General features: G+C 35.9%; 1 protein-coding gene across 6 annotated transcripts in view; it reads right to left on the bottom strand.

The window, feature by feature from the left end:
* Window positions 1-15,703, bottom strand: part of USH2A (usherin) — a 374,152-nt gene that overhangs the window by 231,509 nt on the left and 126,940 nt on the right. For all 6 annotated transcript variants that reach the window (XM_053974132.1, XM_053974137.1, XM_053974131.1 and 3 more), the window contains 5 exons: window positions 13,074-13,204; window positions 7,160-7,286; window positions 6,696-6,797; window positions 5,198-5,386; window positions 4,529-4,659 (listed from right to left, as the gene is read on the bottom strand). In XM_053974132.1, coding sequence (XP_053830107.1) covers window positions 4,529-4,659; window positions 5,198-5,386; window positions 6,696-6,797; window positions 7,160-7,286; window positions 13,074-13,204 — 680 coding nt within the window. The remainder of the gene's footprint in view (window positions 1-4,528; window positions 4,660-5,197; window positions 5,387-6,695; window positions 6,798-7,159; window positions 7,287-13,073; window positions 13,205-15,703) is intronic.

The following is a 15,703-nucleotide window of genomic DNA, read 5'->3' as shown; positions in this document are numbered from 1 at the left end:
AACTCTTCTGCATGGTGGAAATAGAAAAAAAAGCTAAGTCCTGCATAAATCTGAGCACAGGTACTGAGCACAGGTTTATAAAATCAACAGATAATTTGTTTGCTTTACACAGAATTCTGGGACCACTTTCAAAAAAGAATTATTTTTAATCATTATGATTTTTAATCTGTCCTTGGAAAATATATTATTACTTGGAACCAAAAATGTATGAAGATCATATTATTCTGCCAGGTATCTCAGTAGCCACCTCTCAACAGAACCAGATCTTTGTATCACAGCCCTAAACCTAAGCAAGTTTCAGTTTAGCTCTTAAAAGCATGCTTGCTTTTCAAAATTTGGGTTACAGAATTTCATTAACGCTTTTCTCTATGCACAATTCTCATTTTCACCTACCTAAGCATGTAAGGTTGGAACTAGGAAAGCCAAAGCTTAGACTGAATCTGGAAGATAAGAGCAGCAAGAAAGATTATTCCACAGTCCCACTAGCAGATTGTGGTATCTCTCTGAGACTGATACAGGGACCAACACTTATTAAAAATGTTATTAATGGCCTGGGCAGTAGGATGGGACATACTCCCAGTGAGTCTGCAGTTGTTAGCGAAGGGAGCTGCCATTGGTATCCTAGACATATAAATCAGCTTTGAAGAACAGTACTGAGTGAAACGGATGACAAATTGAACACTGGCCACCAATGCACCCTCGAAATGATGAGGACGAACTAGCACTGGGACTAGGTTAGATAAAAGGTGGGCAGGGGTTCCAAGGAGATGATTCTTCCCCTCCAGTGATCACATGTAAGACCACATCTGGACTACTGTATCCAGTTGTGGACACTTCGGTAAATGAAAGACATTGCAGCACACCAGAGTGAATCCAGTGGAGGGACACCAAGCTGGGCAGTGGTTGGAGTACCTTGCATATGAGCTGAAGCTGAAAGGACAGCGTTTGTTCAGTCTAAGAACAAGTGGGAAGAGAACTTAACTGTTCCTCTGCCTTATGCAAGGATACAGAGAAGACAGGCCCAAGACTTTTCTCAGAGGCTCATTGTGAAAGGATGAGAGGCAAAAGACAAGTTGTAACAAGAAACAGTAAGAAATCAGGGCAGGTTTATTTGGGTGTTTTTACTTTTTTTCCTATAACAAGGATGGTCAAAGATTGGAACAGGCTGTAAAATTTGGAAAGCTGTGGACTGTCCATGTGTAGAAAGATGCACACTACTCAAACAGAAAATGCCTGGAGCAACCTTACCAAACATAAGCTGGTCCTGCTTTTAGCAGAGATTTGGAATAAATTATTCCAAAAGGTCCTTTCAACTTAAATGATTTTGTGGTTCTGTATTGCACTTCTCTGCAGGAGCCAGCCCCTGCCTCACTCAATCTGCTTATAAACATGATTTTGAAGATGAAAGGAATATCCAGACATAGCTCTGAGAAACAAAACAGGTATGATAGTGGCTGCATTAGAGGCTGAATGACACTTTGCTAAACCTGCCATATAAAACAGTCTCAACAAATGTAGAACTAGAAGAGTGATCATGGCTTTAGCTCCTTTGAATTGCAAAGTCTTCCTGAGATTCAGAAATATCAGCAGAGACAAGCAATGGACTTCAAAAAACTTGTCAAGGACAGGTAGTCTTTGAGCCCTTTGAAAGAAAAAGTACATGGCACTTCTGCTGATATGCAGCCAATCATTCCAGTTCAAAATCTAGGCCAGTTCAGACTTGCCAGCCAGTGAGCAGAGGCCTAAACACAGACCCCTCAATAGCCTCCTCACAGTCAGTCACTTTAATGGAAACAATATGATAATGTTTTCCTGACACCTTACAGAGAGAAATTACTGATAACCAACAGGAATATCACCCTCACTCTCATGCGAGTACCAGTCACTTCTTTGCTGAATTTCCAATTTGAGTTCTCAAAATTTTACATCCCTCCTTAGCTCCATCACAGGTAACACTTTCATCTTGCACACTTGTTATTTTACTCCATGCAGCTATTGAAAAGTGCAACTCTTTGGAAAAAGTTCTTGCAAGACTTTTTTCTTAGTTGCAGCTTTGCAGAACCAAATAATCAGCTACAATGTCTCAGGAGCCAGTTACTGGTATTGCATAGAAGTCAGATAGTGCTTTTGCTGCTGGTGAAGTGGTCAGCATCAAAAATCAGTCATGCAAACTTTATCAGCATCACAAAATCTTTTCATCACATAAACTCATGAGGAATCACATGCCAGTGTGAGAGCTAGTGATTCATACTAGTATAGCTGGTCACAGTTTCCTTGTAATTATTATGCCTGGATCCAAAGATAATCAGATTGACCTCGCTGGCTTGAGTTAATTCTCAGGGCATAGAAGTCATGGAAGAAGTGACCTTTATGCACAGCACCTTTCCAAGACATCATTTTGTTCTTGGGCAGAAGAGGAGAGTCTTTGGCTGTTTGGTAGCAGTCCAGCTCTGTGTGTAGCTGCAGTCATTCCCAAACTATAAAGCTAATAAGAGAGCTGTGACCTATGCAAAGGGAAGGGTCAGGGAATACCTGGCACTCAGGCTAAGTGGTATAGCTCATAATCAGTTTTGCTGTGCAAGTGTCTCCTGACCAAAGCTCCTAACAAAGACATCGTAGCTCATGCACAACAAGCTACACCCCTCATTTTCACTTTCTATTAACCTCTTCTTGTGAGATCAAGTGTACAGAGAAGCATTCTGTCATCATTATCTATCAGCAAAACACAAAGCTGAGAGCCTTGGAAAAGTGTGCACATACTCATCCTCTCTAAAATTCCTCATCTTAAGGCTATGGAGATGTTGAGGTCATGATTACAGTGAGATAAAAGAAATTTACCTGACTTGGGACAAATGCCAAGAAAATGATCCAATTTTCAGAACTAAAAATAGTATAAATATAAAACCACCAAAAATCTGGACATTTGAAAAGAAAAGGAAATTATTTTGTCTAATTACTTTGTGCTTTTGACTCCACTTTCAAATAAGTCCCCTTCTTCCTTTATATTCAGAATCTATTTTCTCATATTTCTGGTAGTCTTACACAGAGCCAAGAGAGAGGGAACAAGACTCACCTACTACCAGAACCTCCAGAAGGACCCTGTGAATACTCTTCACATAAATAGTACCCCTGTGCTGAGAATTACACACATACAACCCTTTTTTAGGGTGGGACATAGCATACATGTAACATCTTATGCTATTAGCTCATGATCTTGGTCATTACTTGAGGGCAAAAGTAAAGTAATAACTGTAATTAGCAAGACTTGCTAAAGGAAGTCATGATAATTTTTTAACTAAGGCTGCTTTAAAAAGAAGAAGCAGTCAGGTCTAGCAGAATTCAAAACCCAGGAAAAAATTATCTGCTGGAAAAGCCAGTAGCATAAAAAGTAACTACTGAGTAAGTTACAATTGACCTGAAAAGGAGAAAAATATATTTATATGGTTTAGGTCAGAAGTTTAAAAGAGAAGGCCCATTAGACATAATGCCACACAATAAAACAGGTTGTGACATGACAGCCATTAGCAAAATAGCTGCATAATAAGAAATAAATAAATTAAATTCAATAAAAGTGCAGAAAAAGCAGATTGGGTCATAAAGAATAACAATGCTTTCAAAAATCTCTAAAAATAAATTATTGCTTCCTGGAACAACTGAAAAAATGTATTTTTTTCCATGCAATCCTCTGTAATACCTACTAGTAGATGCAAGTATACTTGATCCACTAAGCAGAGGTGACCACAGTCTAATTATACTCAAAATCCTTGGGAAAGAAAAGTATGAAAATCAAGAGTCATGAGCTAAGAAAATAATTTGAAAAACTAAACCAAACACATTAAAACTTAAACAACATATCGGAAATGACAGAAGCACAAATAATTCTGAGCATAAACAGTCTTATTTAACAGACACCAAAAAGGAAGTTCATAGGCATTACTTCACAAATTTACCTAATATAGGATTTGTGAAACTCCCTCTACAGTGTAAGGAAAATGGTGACAGAAATGAGATGGAATTAAGCTGGAACTAACTAATTTCTATCTATCTGTTCCAAGTCAAAAGGAAAAAAAATGGATTATAAAAATGAACTTATACCTTAAAGAGAAAGCTTTATTAGGATACCAGACAATTTCCATCACGGCCTTTTTGATTTATAATTTAATTGATTTTGTTTCAGTATGAGAACTGGGAAAATAGGCAAACGCTATGCTTTCCTAGAAATGAATTGAAAGCTTTTAATACATGTATTTTATTCTCTTTTCTGATCACTTCTAATCCAGTTAAGACAATAATTCTGCTTTTCATACATTGATATCTTTCTTATTTTTGACATAAGTAACAATAGTAACTTAACACTTATCTGTTCAAGTATTTTTGCTCCATTATAATGTGCTGTGCAAAGCATTTCAAAACTAGTAAGACATGAAAATAACTTATGGTTTGAAATTTCTTTCAGTGTTAGTTTTGCTTTTGTGGAGAAAACTTACAGGCCATGTCTGAATAGAATTAATTGTATTTTTTAACTTACTGCAAGGTAGTCTGGGCCATCTTTATTGTAAACAAACAAAAGCAACCCGTTCAGTTGATCTGTTCTGAATTTGAATGAGATCTCAAATTCCAGTCCACCACTGAAAACACCTGAGTGCAGCTCCAGGAACCCTTGAAAGAAGATGAATGCATACATAAGTTAATCAAATAAGTAAATTGGTTCAAGAAATCAAAAGTAAAAATCTAGGTGTTACTTTATACTCTGACATGAAGAACTCAGGTTTCAAAATTATAGTTCACAACTTTATCAGTCAGCTTTGAGGACAGTTATCAATAACGTACTGCAAGAAACCAAACCAGTAAAATATCCTAAATTTTTTTACCTGTTGTTTTTTTTGTTTTTTTTTGGGGGGGGGGAGGGTTTGGGGTTTTTTTTGTTTTGTTGATAGACATCTTTTATGTCCCTACAAAAGTGAAAATTCACCTTTCAGACACACATCCAATCTGCATATAGTTACAGCAGCACTGTCTGTAATTCCTCTTCCATGCAGCAACCTTCTGTCAACCAAGAGACACAATTTTAAACCAACTGAAATAATCCCATATAGCTAAAGCTGCCTTGAAAAGCAGATCACTGCCACACTTTTGACACAACCAACTTCTCTATCTCAAGAACATATTTGGATAGAGCAATAGCACAGCAAACTACCTCTGCCAAGAAAATGTGCTCCTTTTGAGAGTCCAATGGGGCAACCTTCCCAAACATGGTAGACATTGTTCTGCTCTTCAGCATTCTGCCAGTTCAAAGATTCCCAGTTCTCATAGGGAGTATGCACTTTTTTCAAAAATATGTCACTGAGACAGCCCACAAATCCTTTCTGGACTATCCTCTTCATCCCTGTGAAAAGGAAAATAATTTTTTAAGTCAATCACCTGCAACTAAACATAGGAATTAATTTTTATGTTTTCAATATGCTGTCCCTATCATATACATCTATGTGTGCACAGAAAAACAGCCACTAATCAGTTCATAAAGCTGGCCTCCAAGCTAAATCCAGATTTCTCAACAGGCCTAATCACTAAAGACAGCACCTACTGTTATGTAGCTGAAAAATATTAAACTTTTTGAGATTTTTGCATACAGGTACCTTCAAGTCAACAGCATAAATCTACTCTATGAAGATCAAAAAAATTTTTCTTTAAAACAAAACAGTAATTCTGAAGAAAGGCACACATGTGTTGAGTAGGAAGCAATAGTGTTGCAAAAGCTGAGGCAGAGAAATATGTGTTTAGAAGCTTCATCAGGAAGTATTTATTTCCTTTTCTGTATAAAACAAAAAACCAAAAAATCAATGACACATAGCTGCTATCCCTTCTTTATCACTGGGGGCAAAAATTCAAATCTGTTTTTATAGGTGCTCTTTTCTTAGATGGTATTTATATTCAGTCTCATTTTGAATATATAGCTGGGGTTTTTGAGAGAGGATTACTTTATGAACCAATGCTTTAGAAGAACAGATGCATGTATTTCTGGTTTTAGTGCAGTGAAATAAAGAAGGAAAAGGAAGGAAATAAAGAAGGAAAGAGGAAGTTGGACTCTAGTGTACCCCATATCAAGTCAACTAGATTTCATGTCAGAGGCGGACACATAAACTTAATAAAGAATTTGGCTTTCAGATTAATATGAAAAAACCAAAATTCTGGATATGAAGTCACTGAGAGCAGTTGACTGTATATGTGACATAGACAGTCACCTCGGTCATCATCCGTTTACACATTGGGCATATATACTAAGTTCATGTATGTAAACTTGTGTTTATTGATTCTTCAAGAAGCCAGATATGATCCAGCTCCTCATAAATTCTATATCTCTAAAATACAGGTATATTCATACACCTCTGAGCTTAATGCAACAACTTCTGAAGGATACAAACTCACACTAAAAAAGCCAGCATATTGTATCCCTGCATCGAACTGGGATGTATAACCATGTGCTTAAGCTAATACAAACAATTTACATTGGTATTTTGGAATGAATTTGTGAAACTGTATGTAAAACACACCCATAAGTTTCACACTCATACCAGTACAAAATCCATAGACCTCATGAGCTGTTTTAATGCTGATTAAATCAGCTATATAGACATTTTGGTCTATCCCAAAAGATAAAATTTTAGAAACTGTACAGACTTGTTTATCACACATACCTTCATCCTTTCTTACAATGGTATAACCCTGTGGAAGTCCTCCAACAAAAACTCCCGTGTTCTCTCCAATAATGGTACTCCCACTAGTTGCTAAGGAAGAACCTGAACAAAATAATTTATTATTCACATATTCAATGCTTTCAACAGATTTTCAACTCAATAACAAAATACGGGTATTTTATAAAGAGGCTAATGTGACACAATGGTCTAAGACTTTCCTAATACATATCCAGGAAATATTTACAGCTCTCTTTTACAAGAGTGTACAAGCACAAAAAGAGACTTAGTATTCAATTATCAAAGATTCACAGTGGAGACATCCCTCAGATAAACAGACAAACCAGTAATGATAAAACAGTCAGAAAATTGAGTGAATTTTTTTCTGTATGGGTGAACACAGGTAGTGAGAAAGCAAGTGAGTAATACCCTTAGTAATACCAAAGTTATTTAAATGAATTGATTACCTGTGTACTGCCCATCCACTGTGATGTTTCCCAGAGCTTGAATTCTTGTAGCAATTACTTGGTGCCAACTGTTATCATTATACACTTTTCCACCATCATTAGTTGGAGTGACTGCTACTGCAGATCCCTTTTTAGTAACAGAACAATCTGATTTAGAATATTTTGAAGGTAATGTTTAGAATATCTTACTCTTTTATGACAATTTATAGCATACAACATCTAAAAATAAAGACAGCAGTCCTATGTTTAACTTCCTTTGGACTGCTGAATGATGTTTAGGACTTATTTAACATTCTAAATTTAACCATTAAATTTAACCTTTTCAAATAATAAATGAAGGATCAAGCATCCAGTTCCATGTCCATTAAAAACAGAAAATTCTGTGTAGTTCCCCTGATAAAGACAAGGATGAGGCACAATTATTGAGGGTCACATCACTCAGATTTTTGATTTTTTATTCTTTTTTTTTTTTTTTTTGATTATGTCTCTATTTAACTACTTCAAGGATTGCTGTGGCTATGAAGTTTGATGGCCATGGTTCAATGTGCCATCCATTGAGAGCAGTTGCATATCAGGATTGTTAATTGCAGCACCTGTCCACACGAAGGGATCCAAAAAAGGGGTGCATGTGCAGCACAGCATATGCATGTTCTCTCCATGTTAACCTGGTATCAAAAGGACTAAAGTTCCTAGATGAGAAAGTACCATACATTTATGGGGGTAAAAGGTCATACCAAGAGATTCAGGAAAACAAAACAAAGCAAAAACACCCTCAAAACAAAACCTTGAACAAAAAACCCAACCAAATAAACCAAACTAAACAAGAAAAAACCCAAAAGGTAGTTATTGAGGTTGCTTTTATGGTACAAGGGATGCTTGTAAAAATTTATTTAAATTAAGGAGAATTTTTACCTGATTTTAATAAAACAAAAATATTACATGAAGGGGTGAATTTAAGGACATCTATTACATATACAGAGAAATCTTTTCTGAATTGCTGAGTAAGAGGAGTGTAATAGATGCAGTTACCAAACTAAATCTCAAGAATGCAAAGAATCAAACAAAATATCACATAAATTAATATAATGATGTAATAAATAGTTTTTTTTAGTTTTATATAGTTCAAGAATTTTCTTGATATTTATATCCAAATAATCATCTAAGTTTAATTAAAAATTCCTGTAAGATTGCTTCAGAACTTTACATCATTCTTAAACTCTCTGGGAACTCAACGTTATTCTGCTGAAATCACAAAAGAGAATTGTCCCATACAGCAGGCAACTACTGATAGAAAAATATGTCTTTATATAGGTACTGTGCTATAGTCTCAACAACTGAAGTTACTTTATGGCTTCAAAAAACAATTTCCAAAAGTACATAAATGAAAAATTTGGTTTCTTGTAATTTGGGAGTCCAGCTTGTAACTCTGCAGCAGCAAGCCAGACAGTTTAACAATTTTTTTCCAGATCTTCCAGTATTATTTTTGGTCCAAGGATCTTAGAATTACGCACATGGAGAAAAGCTATTGATAGAAACAACCACCTATTTTGATTAATACTAAAACCCTCTTATTAAAATTTAGTATTCTGCCTTTAGTAATGTTCATCCATTAGAAACTGCATTTGGCACACAGACTTATGAACCCAGAACACATTTTACATTTGGCATAGGGGACTGTCACTGTGTATCCTAATACATCAAAATACATATGTGATGTGCACATATGTACACAGTTAAAGAAAAAATGATTTCCTGTGAATATTTACAGCACATTTCAGCTCCATTCAGCCAACATCCTGATACTGAGGAGGTTTGGAGAGCAGTCCTTTGCCCCATAATAAGAATACAAAGCTATATATCCTTACGTACTAATGGCACTTTTTCATATACTATTTTTTATTGTCTTCTCTCCTATTTCAACATTTTAATATTTTACAAACACACACATTTCATTATCGTAGTTTAATAATTAAAACCAGAACTGGTGTCATGCCCAATTAATGTGCCCTGGTAGCATGCCCATTAGTTTTTCCATTAGTGAATTCAACAATACTAATGGGATTACTAGCATGGGATGCTAATTGGGCGTGACATAAGAAACTGGCTTACTTCTTAGCATACCCTTGCTAATGATGAAATTAATGAGCATTTTATTAAATGCTGTCTCATCAAAGTGTACTTAGTTAGCGTTAAAATTGTTACAAACGATGCTGCATTCTAAAGATCAGGTGCCTGAATAAGTGGTTCTTCATATTATGTTTGGCAACAGTCTAGAGCATTAACAGTTTTATACATCAGAAACCACATTTATTTGTAACCAGTTCAATCTGGGACCACACAAGCATATGTGCTAAACTGTGCTTAATTTTGGGGGGGAGGGAAGGCAAAAGACAAAAAAAAGTGTTCAGGGTTCAGCATGTGCTGCACTGGAGAGGCCTCTTTACACTTTTTCTAGAACTACCAGAGTCACTCTGGGATCACGTTCAAACAGCCTGCTGCAAGATGGCTTGTCATGGATTTTGGAAATCACATACTTTGAAATCTGTATTATTTTGCTATGCCATACAATAAGTCTTAATATTTGGTTCCTGTCAGTAATAACTGAGTAAATAAAATGATTCTGTCATATTGATGTTTACATTGAAAATACAGAGAAACATCACAAATATGAATCTTCAGAGATACTGTCTCAGGTGCCAAAGTTTGAATGCAACAACATTTTTCCCAGTCAAGTTCTTTCAATGCTTAAACTCCTACTACTAAGAAGGTGAACAAGTACTGAAGTTTTGCCAGCACCAAGGAGGAAGGTCTAGCTTGGACACATAGCCAGATATTGTTCATCTTCCTTCCTTTTATTTTGTGGAATAACAACCTCACCCTCAGACTGTGCCTAATACTTTGGCCTCTCCATGACAAGAATAACAAACAAGGCAACACACACAAGGAAAGTATCTGGTTTTCCGCCTTCTTGCTGTAAAATTTAGTAAATGAATCATCTTCTAAAATGGAAGAGCTGGATACAATTCCCTCCATCCTGTGAGAAGAATTTCAGTCTATCCTCAGACTGTCCTAATCTCTTAGCAAAAAAGGTGCTCCACGTTGGGCTTATATTTCCACTGTAACTGATTTCACTTGGTATAAAATATTCAGTGCTTCCCTGGGAAAAAAAGAAATTACCTGTAGCCACTGCAAGATAACCATAAATTTAGCTGGAGTTGATCGTGTAATTTAGGTGTAGATGCAAAGACGTCACGATAAGAAAAAACTCCACAGACAGCTAAAGGTTTACAGACACTCTGAGTTTGGAGGAAGTTCTATAGAAAAATTTGGATTGTTCCAAAAAGACTAAGGAAGACATCTGTTTGTAAAAAAAACCTCATGCTTCCTGGACCATGAGTAGAAACCCACAAAGAACGGCAGTAAAACAATTAGGAAGGAGAAAAGAGCAGTTGCACAGCACAAAAGGAAGACAAAAAGGAATGGTCAGACAATAGCCAGATGAATGGTGGTGTACACGGAGCTCAGAGAAGTATGAATGGACATGAAGAAAAGGATTTGAAATTAACACTTAGCGAAGGAAGAAGTGAGGCTACTGAAGGCTCCCCACCAGGAGGACTTGGCAGGACTGTCCCTAGAGCAGACACAACAAAGAGAGAACGCACGGCTGATCACAAGCAAAGATACAGCCCAGCATCCCGAAAGGGACTGAGGGTACAAATAATTAACCTGCCACAGGTCACAGCTGGAAGGGAGCACAGAATATTACACCACACTGCTACAGATAAAAAGCTGCAGAGACACAATTGTCATCAAAAAGAGTGTTTGCAATTTCTCAGAGTAGAGCACAAAGGAAGGCCATAAATGTTTACTGTGTATGCCATGACTTTAATTAGAGACAACAATGCCTATAACCTGGCTAAGACACCACGTGATGTCAATAAGAAGTAATTAAAGCATTTGCACACTAATGCAGACTGCAATGCACAAAAGAAAGATGAAGAAATGCTGCTACAGTATAGGATATCTGACACTGTAGGAAAAGAATAGCAAATCATGGCAAAAGGAAAAAAGAAACAAATTATGACATAAACAAAGAAACAAAGGTAATGACAGTAAGGTAGCACAGCATATTAGGGATACAGAAGACTGAAAATTTTTGATAACTGAATCTTCAGAGGTAAAAGATTTTGAAAAGGTTTCTACACAAAACACTTTGTTGTAGGTCACTGTACCCTACTTCTGAGAATCTGAGAATGTACAGGAATCTCTTCCATATTAGTAATGAGAAATTAGAAAGCATTAGCTTTCAAGATAGTAAATCAACTGTTAAGACCTACACTGTTCCTGGATGCCTTGAATGACAGCTTTTTTTTTTTTTTTTTTTTTTCCTCTAAACAGCAATTGAAGCACTCAAACAGCACCATTGGCTGTTTTATAAGAGGAAGCACTATTGAAGTGATGATCTTAAAAATCAGCATGGAACAGTTGCCTGATTCAAATGAAACAGAAATATAAACAGAGATACATTCATAAACAAGCAATCGGTTAAAATTCAAGACAGTAACTGTTGAAAATATTACATGAACTGAGAAGCTCGGAGGACTGAATATGAGACTTGCTAGGTTTTTTTACAGTTAAAAGACAGGTATAAAAGGAGGGGAAAAAATTAAAGCCCCAAAGCAGCCACTCTTCCATCTCTTCCCCTTCCTGTTCTCCAGATACTGTGGATCCAAACAAATAAAATATCTTCTAGGGAATGATCTAAACAAGCTGACATAAAGCTACTTTAGAAGAAGCAAATCTTCAAGAAGGACTAGGAATACTATTTGAAGCATTAAAATGTCAGTTGAAAGACATCTACTCCAATTAACCATCAAACAGCAACAAAAAATCTAAGTAAATCTCAGAAGATCTTGGAAAGGAAATAAAACTTTCCTTTCAGTTAAAAGAAGGTATAGGTGTAAGAGAGCAAAAACAGAACTAGTCCCTATTAAAATTATTATGAGGACAATATTAACAACCTTAAGATGGGTCCCAAAATCTGAAGTACACAATAAGATAAAGCCTGTGTGTAAATGCTGTAGAATTAATATAAATGTATTATCTTGGGCTTAAAAGCAAATTTAATATTTTCTAGCATGGGGATCACATGCAAGCCAGCCTCGGTGCAGCACCTTGCTTCTTCTATAGGTGCTCCAAAGCTTAAGGGGATTTTCACTACTGCACAACACCTCCACATGATCAGAGAGTGACTGTGGCAGAGCTCAGGAGGAAAAGGTTAACAGTGGGTGAGAAAATCTGATAATTATTTACAGTTTCTTGCATATTTATGCCATAATGCATATGAGGCCATAATGTTTTTTAATTCCATAAGGAGATCCAGTTTTGGGGTGCACAGAAAACACAAAATACCCAAACAGAAATGCAAGGCATTGTGGCCTTATTTTTCATTTTGTTGCTACTTCCCTCATTATTTATGTTTTTGTATAATGGTGACATGCTGATCTCTATAGGAAAACAGTCTCAAGATGGGAGGCTTAAAAATAATTGACTAACATATAAATTCTCTAACTAATTCAAAACTTCTGCACAATTTTGAAATCTTGGTAGTTTAAGCTGTAGTGGTGTTTAGTGGCACTGACAAAAAACTCAACCCATAAAAATGCAAAAAAAAGTCTTATATTGTGGCATACATAAAAATATAAAAAGAGCAAAGGTTTAGTTTTTATCTCCTCAAAATCTCTAGTTACCTAAGAGTTCTGAGAAGCAAATTAGCTTGTATCAATGAAATTTTAAAAACCAAACAAAGAAACAATAAAACCACCCCAAAAAAACCCAACCAAGGATAAGCATGGAAAAAGTACAAAGGTAAATGATATAAGCTATTTTTATAGGATCCCATCTTTTGTTGTACCTGTGGATCAAAAAGAAAGTAAGGACGCCCACTCCTCAGCTGCAGTGCAATGTACTCCTCCTGACTGCCAGGTGATGCAGAGAAAAAAATCAAACCATCAGGCTCCTGCGTTCTAAATTTCACTTTAATGCCTGGTTAGAAAAAAGCAAGTAGATGGTTAATGCCAAAAGTGGTTCTTGTAGGTTATAACAAAATTTACAAATAAAATATCATTTTAGAAACAGCAGCAACATTGCAAAGCAAAATCATGGAAGTTCTGTTCACCTAAAATCCCTGCTAGACATTGCAGGAGAAATTTTACTAATCCAGACTGGGGCAGCCCTTAAGAGAAATTTTTGTGAGCCCTTATTCACGTGTAAAAAAAGACATGCAATTGTAACTACTGTTGGTCAATAACTTCTTTCTTAGGAAAATATAATTCAGATATTATCACACTATTCTAATAGTTGATGTTTCACATGTGGATTTTCACTTGTCACTTAACATTGCTATGGGTAAGGCAGAAATGAGGTTCCTGTATGCAAGGATTTGTACGAAGAATAGTAGGGTTTTGGTTCCAAAAGACATATGTATGTGTTCATATGTATATTTGTATATATGTTCTTTTACAAACATCATATCTAAGTGTACAAAGAACACCTGGAAAAGATGTAGTTTTCCAACAAAAATTGGAAATATCCAAAGGAGTAATGGATGAACTAACATCTTTCTAGATCATTATCAACAGTCCTCCATTTAGTTTCTGATCAAATCTCTGAGTATATGGTAGAGCCACGCCTTTCCTGCACCATTTTTTGCAAAGGGAAATGAAAAGGCAGTAATAGCAACACCCACCTATTCTATACACTGCTGTGACATTTCTGTGTAAGGTGCTTTTACAGAACAAGGTACGTTACTGGGTTTTACCCAACTCTATCAAACTATCCAATATTTTCCCCTATTTTATGTCAGGCAACAAACAATAAATGACTAGTTTTTTATTGTAGACAGCACATTTATTAAAAAAAATAAAACTCATAATTCTGACACACATTCATATTAGATTATGCTTGTTAATTACCTGTACCTAAAGGAAAATCCTTTGGCCTCTCTACCTAACTGCATACAATGTTTTCATGTATATCACATGATGCAATCACAGACACAAAACATTTGCAAAGCAATGAGAATCAGTCCTGCTATTAAAACACCTGCAAAAAGCAGTTGCACGCAAGTAGTGCCCTGCACGTAAAAAAACTCAACCAATAGTGTCCCTAGTTAATGAAAAGCACAGCTTTGCCTAGCTCAGAAATGAGCACTTGCAATACTATGACGTTCCAGGTACTTCAGCTGCAGTATCTGCTGGAGAGGCTGAGACTGATGGCCTCTAATCCCAGCAGTGGGGAGCACAGTTAATTTAACAAGCTGCCAGTATTTTTATGAAGCTGCCAAAAGACATTTCTGAAGAACAGAGGATCCTTCCTCACACCTAATGCAGAAGGATAAACACAAACAAAATAATTGAGTTTCTGCAAAAACACCATTCTTGTATAACACTGTGTTAGAAAATATAAATTAAATGGTTCATAGCAGTAAAACTGCAGTAATTACAGAAGTTTTCAATTGTTATGCAGAAGCCTTCTTTTTCTTTGGATATTGAAGAGTTTTGCTTGTAGAGCAGCTACAGCTTTATAGAAATTATTGATGAGTCAGGAACTCTTATTTTCTTCTAAATTCATTTGTCACCTATTAAAGAACTGAGAGAAAGGACTCCATCCCTTAAAGTTCAATGATCTTTGGAATTTCTTATGAGATAAGGAAGTTCAATATTAATAATTTCTCATGTTTGTAGAAGTGACTACAAGAGAGAAAACACGTATTAAGAAAACTTCTGCTCCACAGACAGTATTTTCACTGCATGATAAAAAACTTGTGAAATTAATATTTTTCACAAGAACATAGTAATTAATGCTAGACCTCATGGTCAACACAAAACATACCCAGAAGCCCATTCAGACTTGTAGCAACTACGTGCAAGCCATTTTTCTCTCTTAGTGGCACCAAACACTGGAAATGGATTTACTTCATTTGGACAGAGAAATCTTTCTTTCCAACATCTGAGAAGTTTCACAGAACTTGAAAACTACACTGTATTACTAAAAAAATTTTCTTTTTTTTTTTCATACCTGGGGGAGAGTGAGACATTTTTCAAGTTTCTCAAAGACTTGTGTCTATTTTTTCATTACACATGTCTAAAATCTTAATTTCAATGTTAAATATAACATATAAATAGAAACATAAATAAAGTGGTGACATTACAATTACTTCTGTAATTTGTCATATACAGAAACTGCGTCTCAGCCACACTACTCATGCTACTAAATCTTGGATGGAAAACATGACCATCTGTGGGGCATAGTAGGAAGGTACTTTTAACCAACTGAATCTTGAATTGCAACTCAAGAATTCACCTAACATGCTTGCTTGTGTGACACAAATGATTGTTCCACAAGAAACTGTTATCATTTCTGGGATAAAAACCAAAAGGAAATTCTACTACAAATTAAACATTAATGTATGTCATTCAAATAAATTCTTTATCTCCATTTCAAATTATAGTTGCAATTGGAGAAGCTGTCAGAATTCCTTTA

Source organism: Vidua macroura, chromosome 3 (genome assembly GCF_024509145.1).
Source record: "Vidua macroura isolate BioBank_ID:100142 chromosome 3, ASM2450914v1, whole genome shotgun sequence".
NCBI classification, from domain to species: domain Eukaryota; kingdom Metazoa; phylum Chordata; class Aves; order Passeriformes; family Viduidae; genus Vidua; species Vidua macroura.
This window is presented reverse-complemented; position numbering and strand designations above follow the sequence as displayed.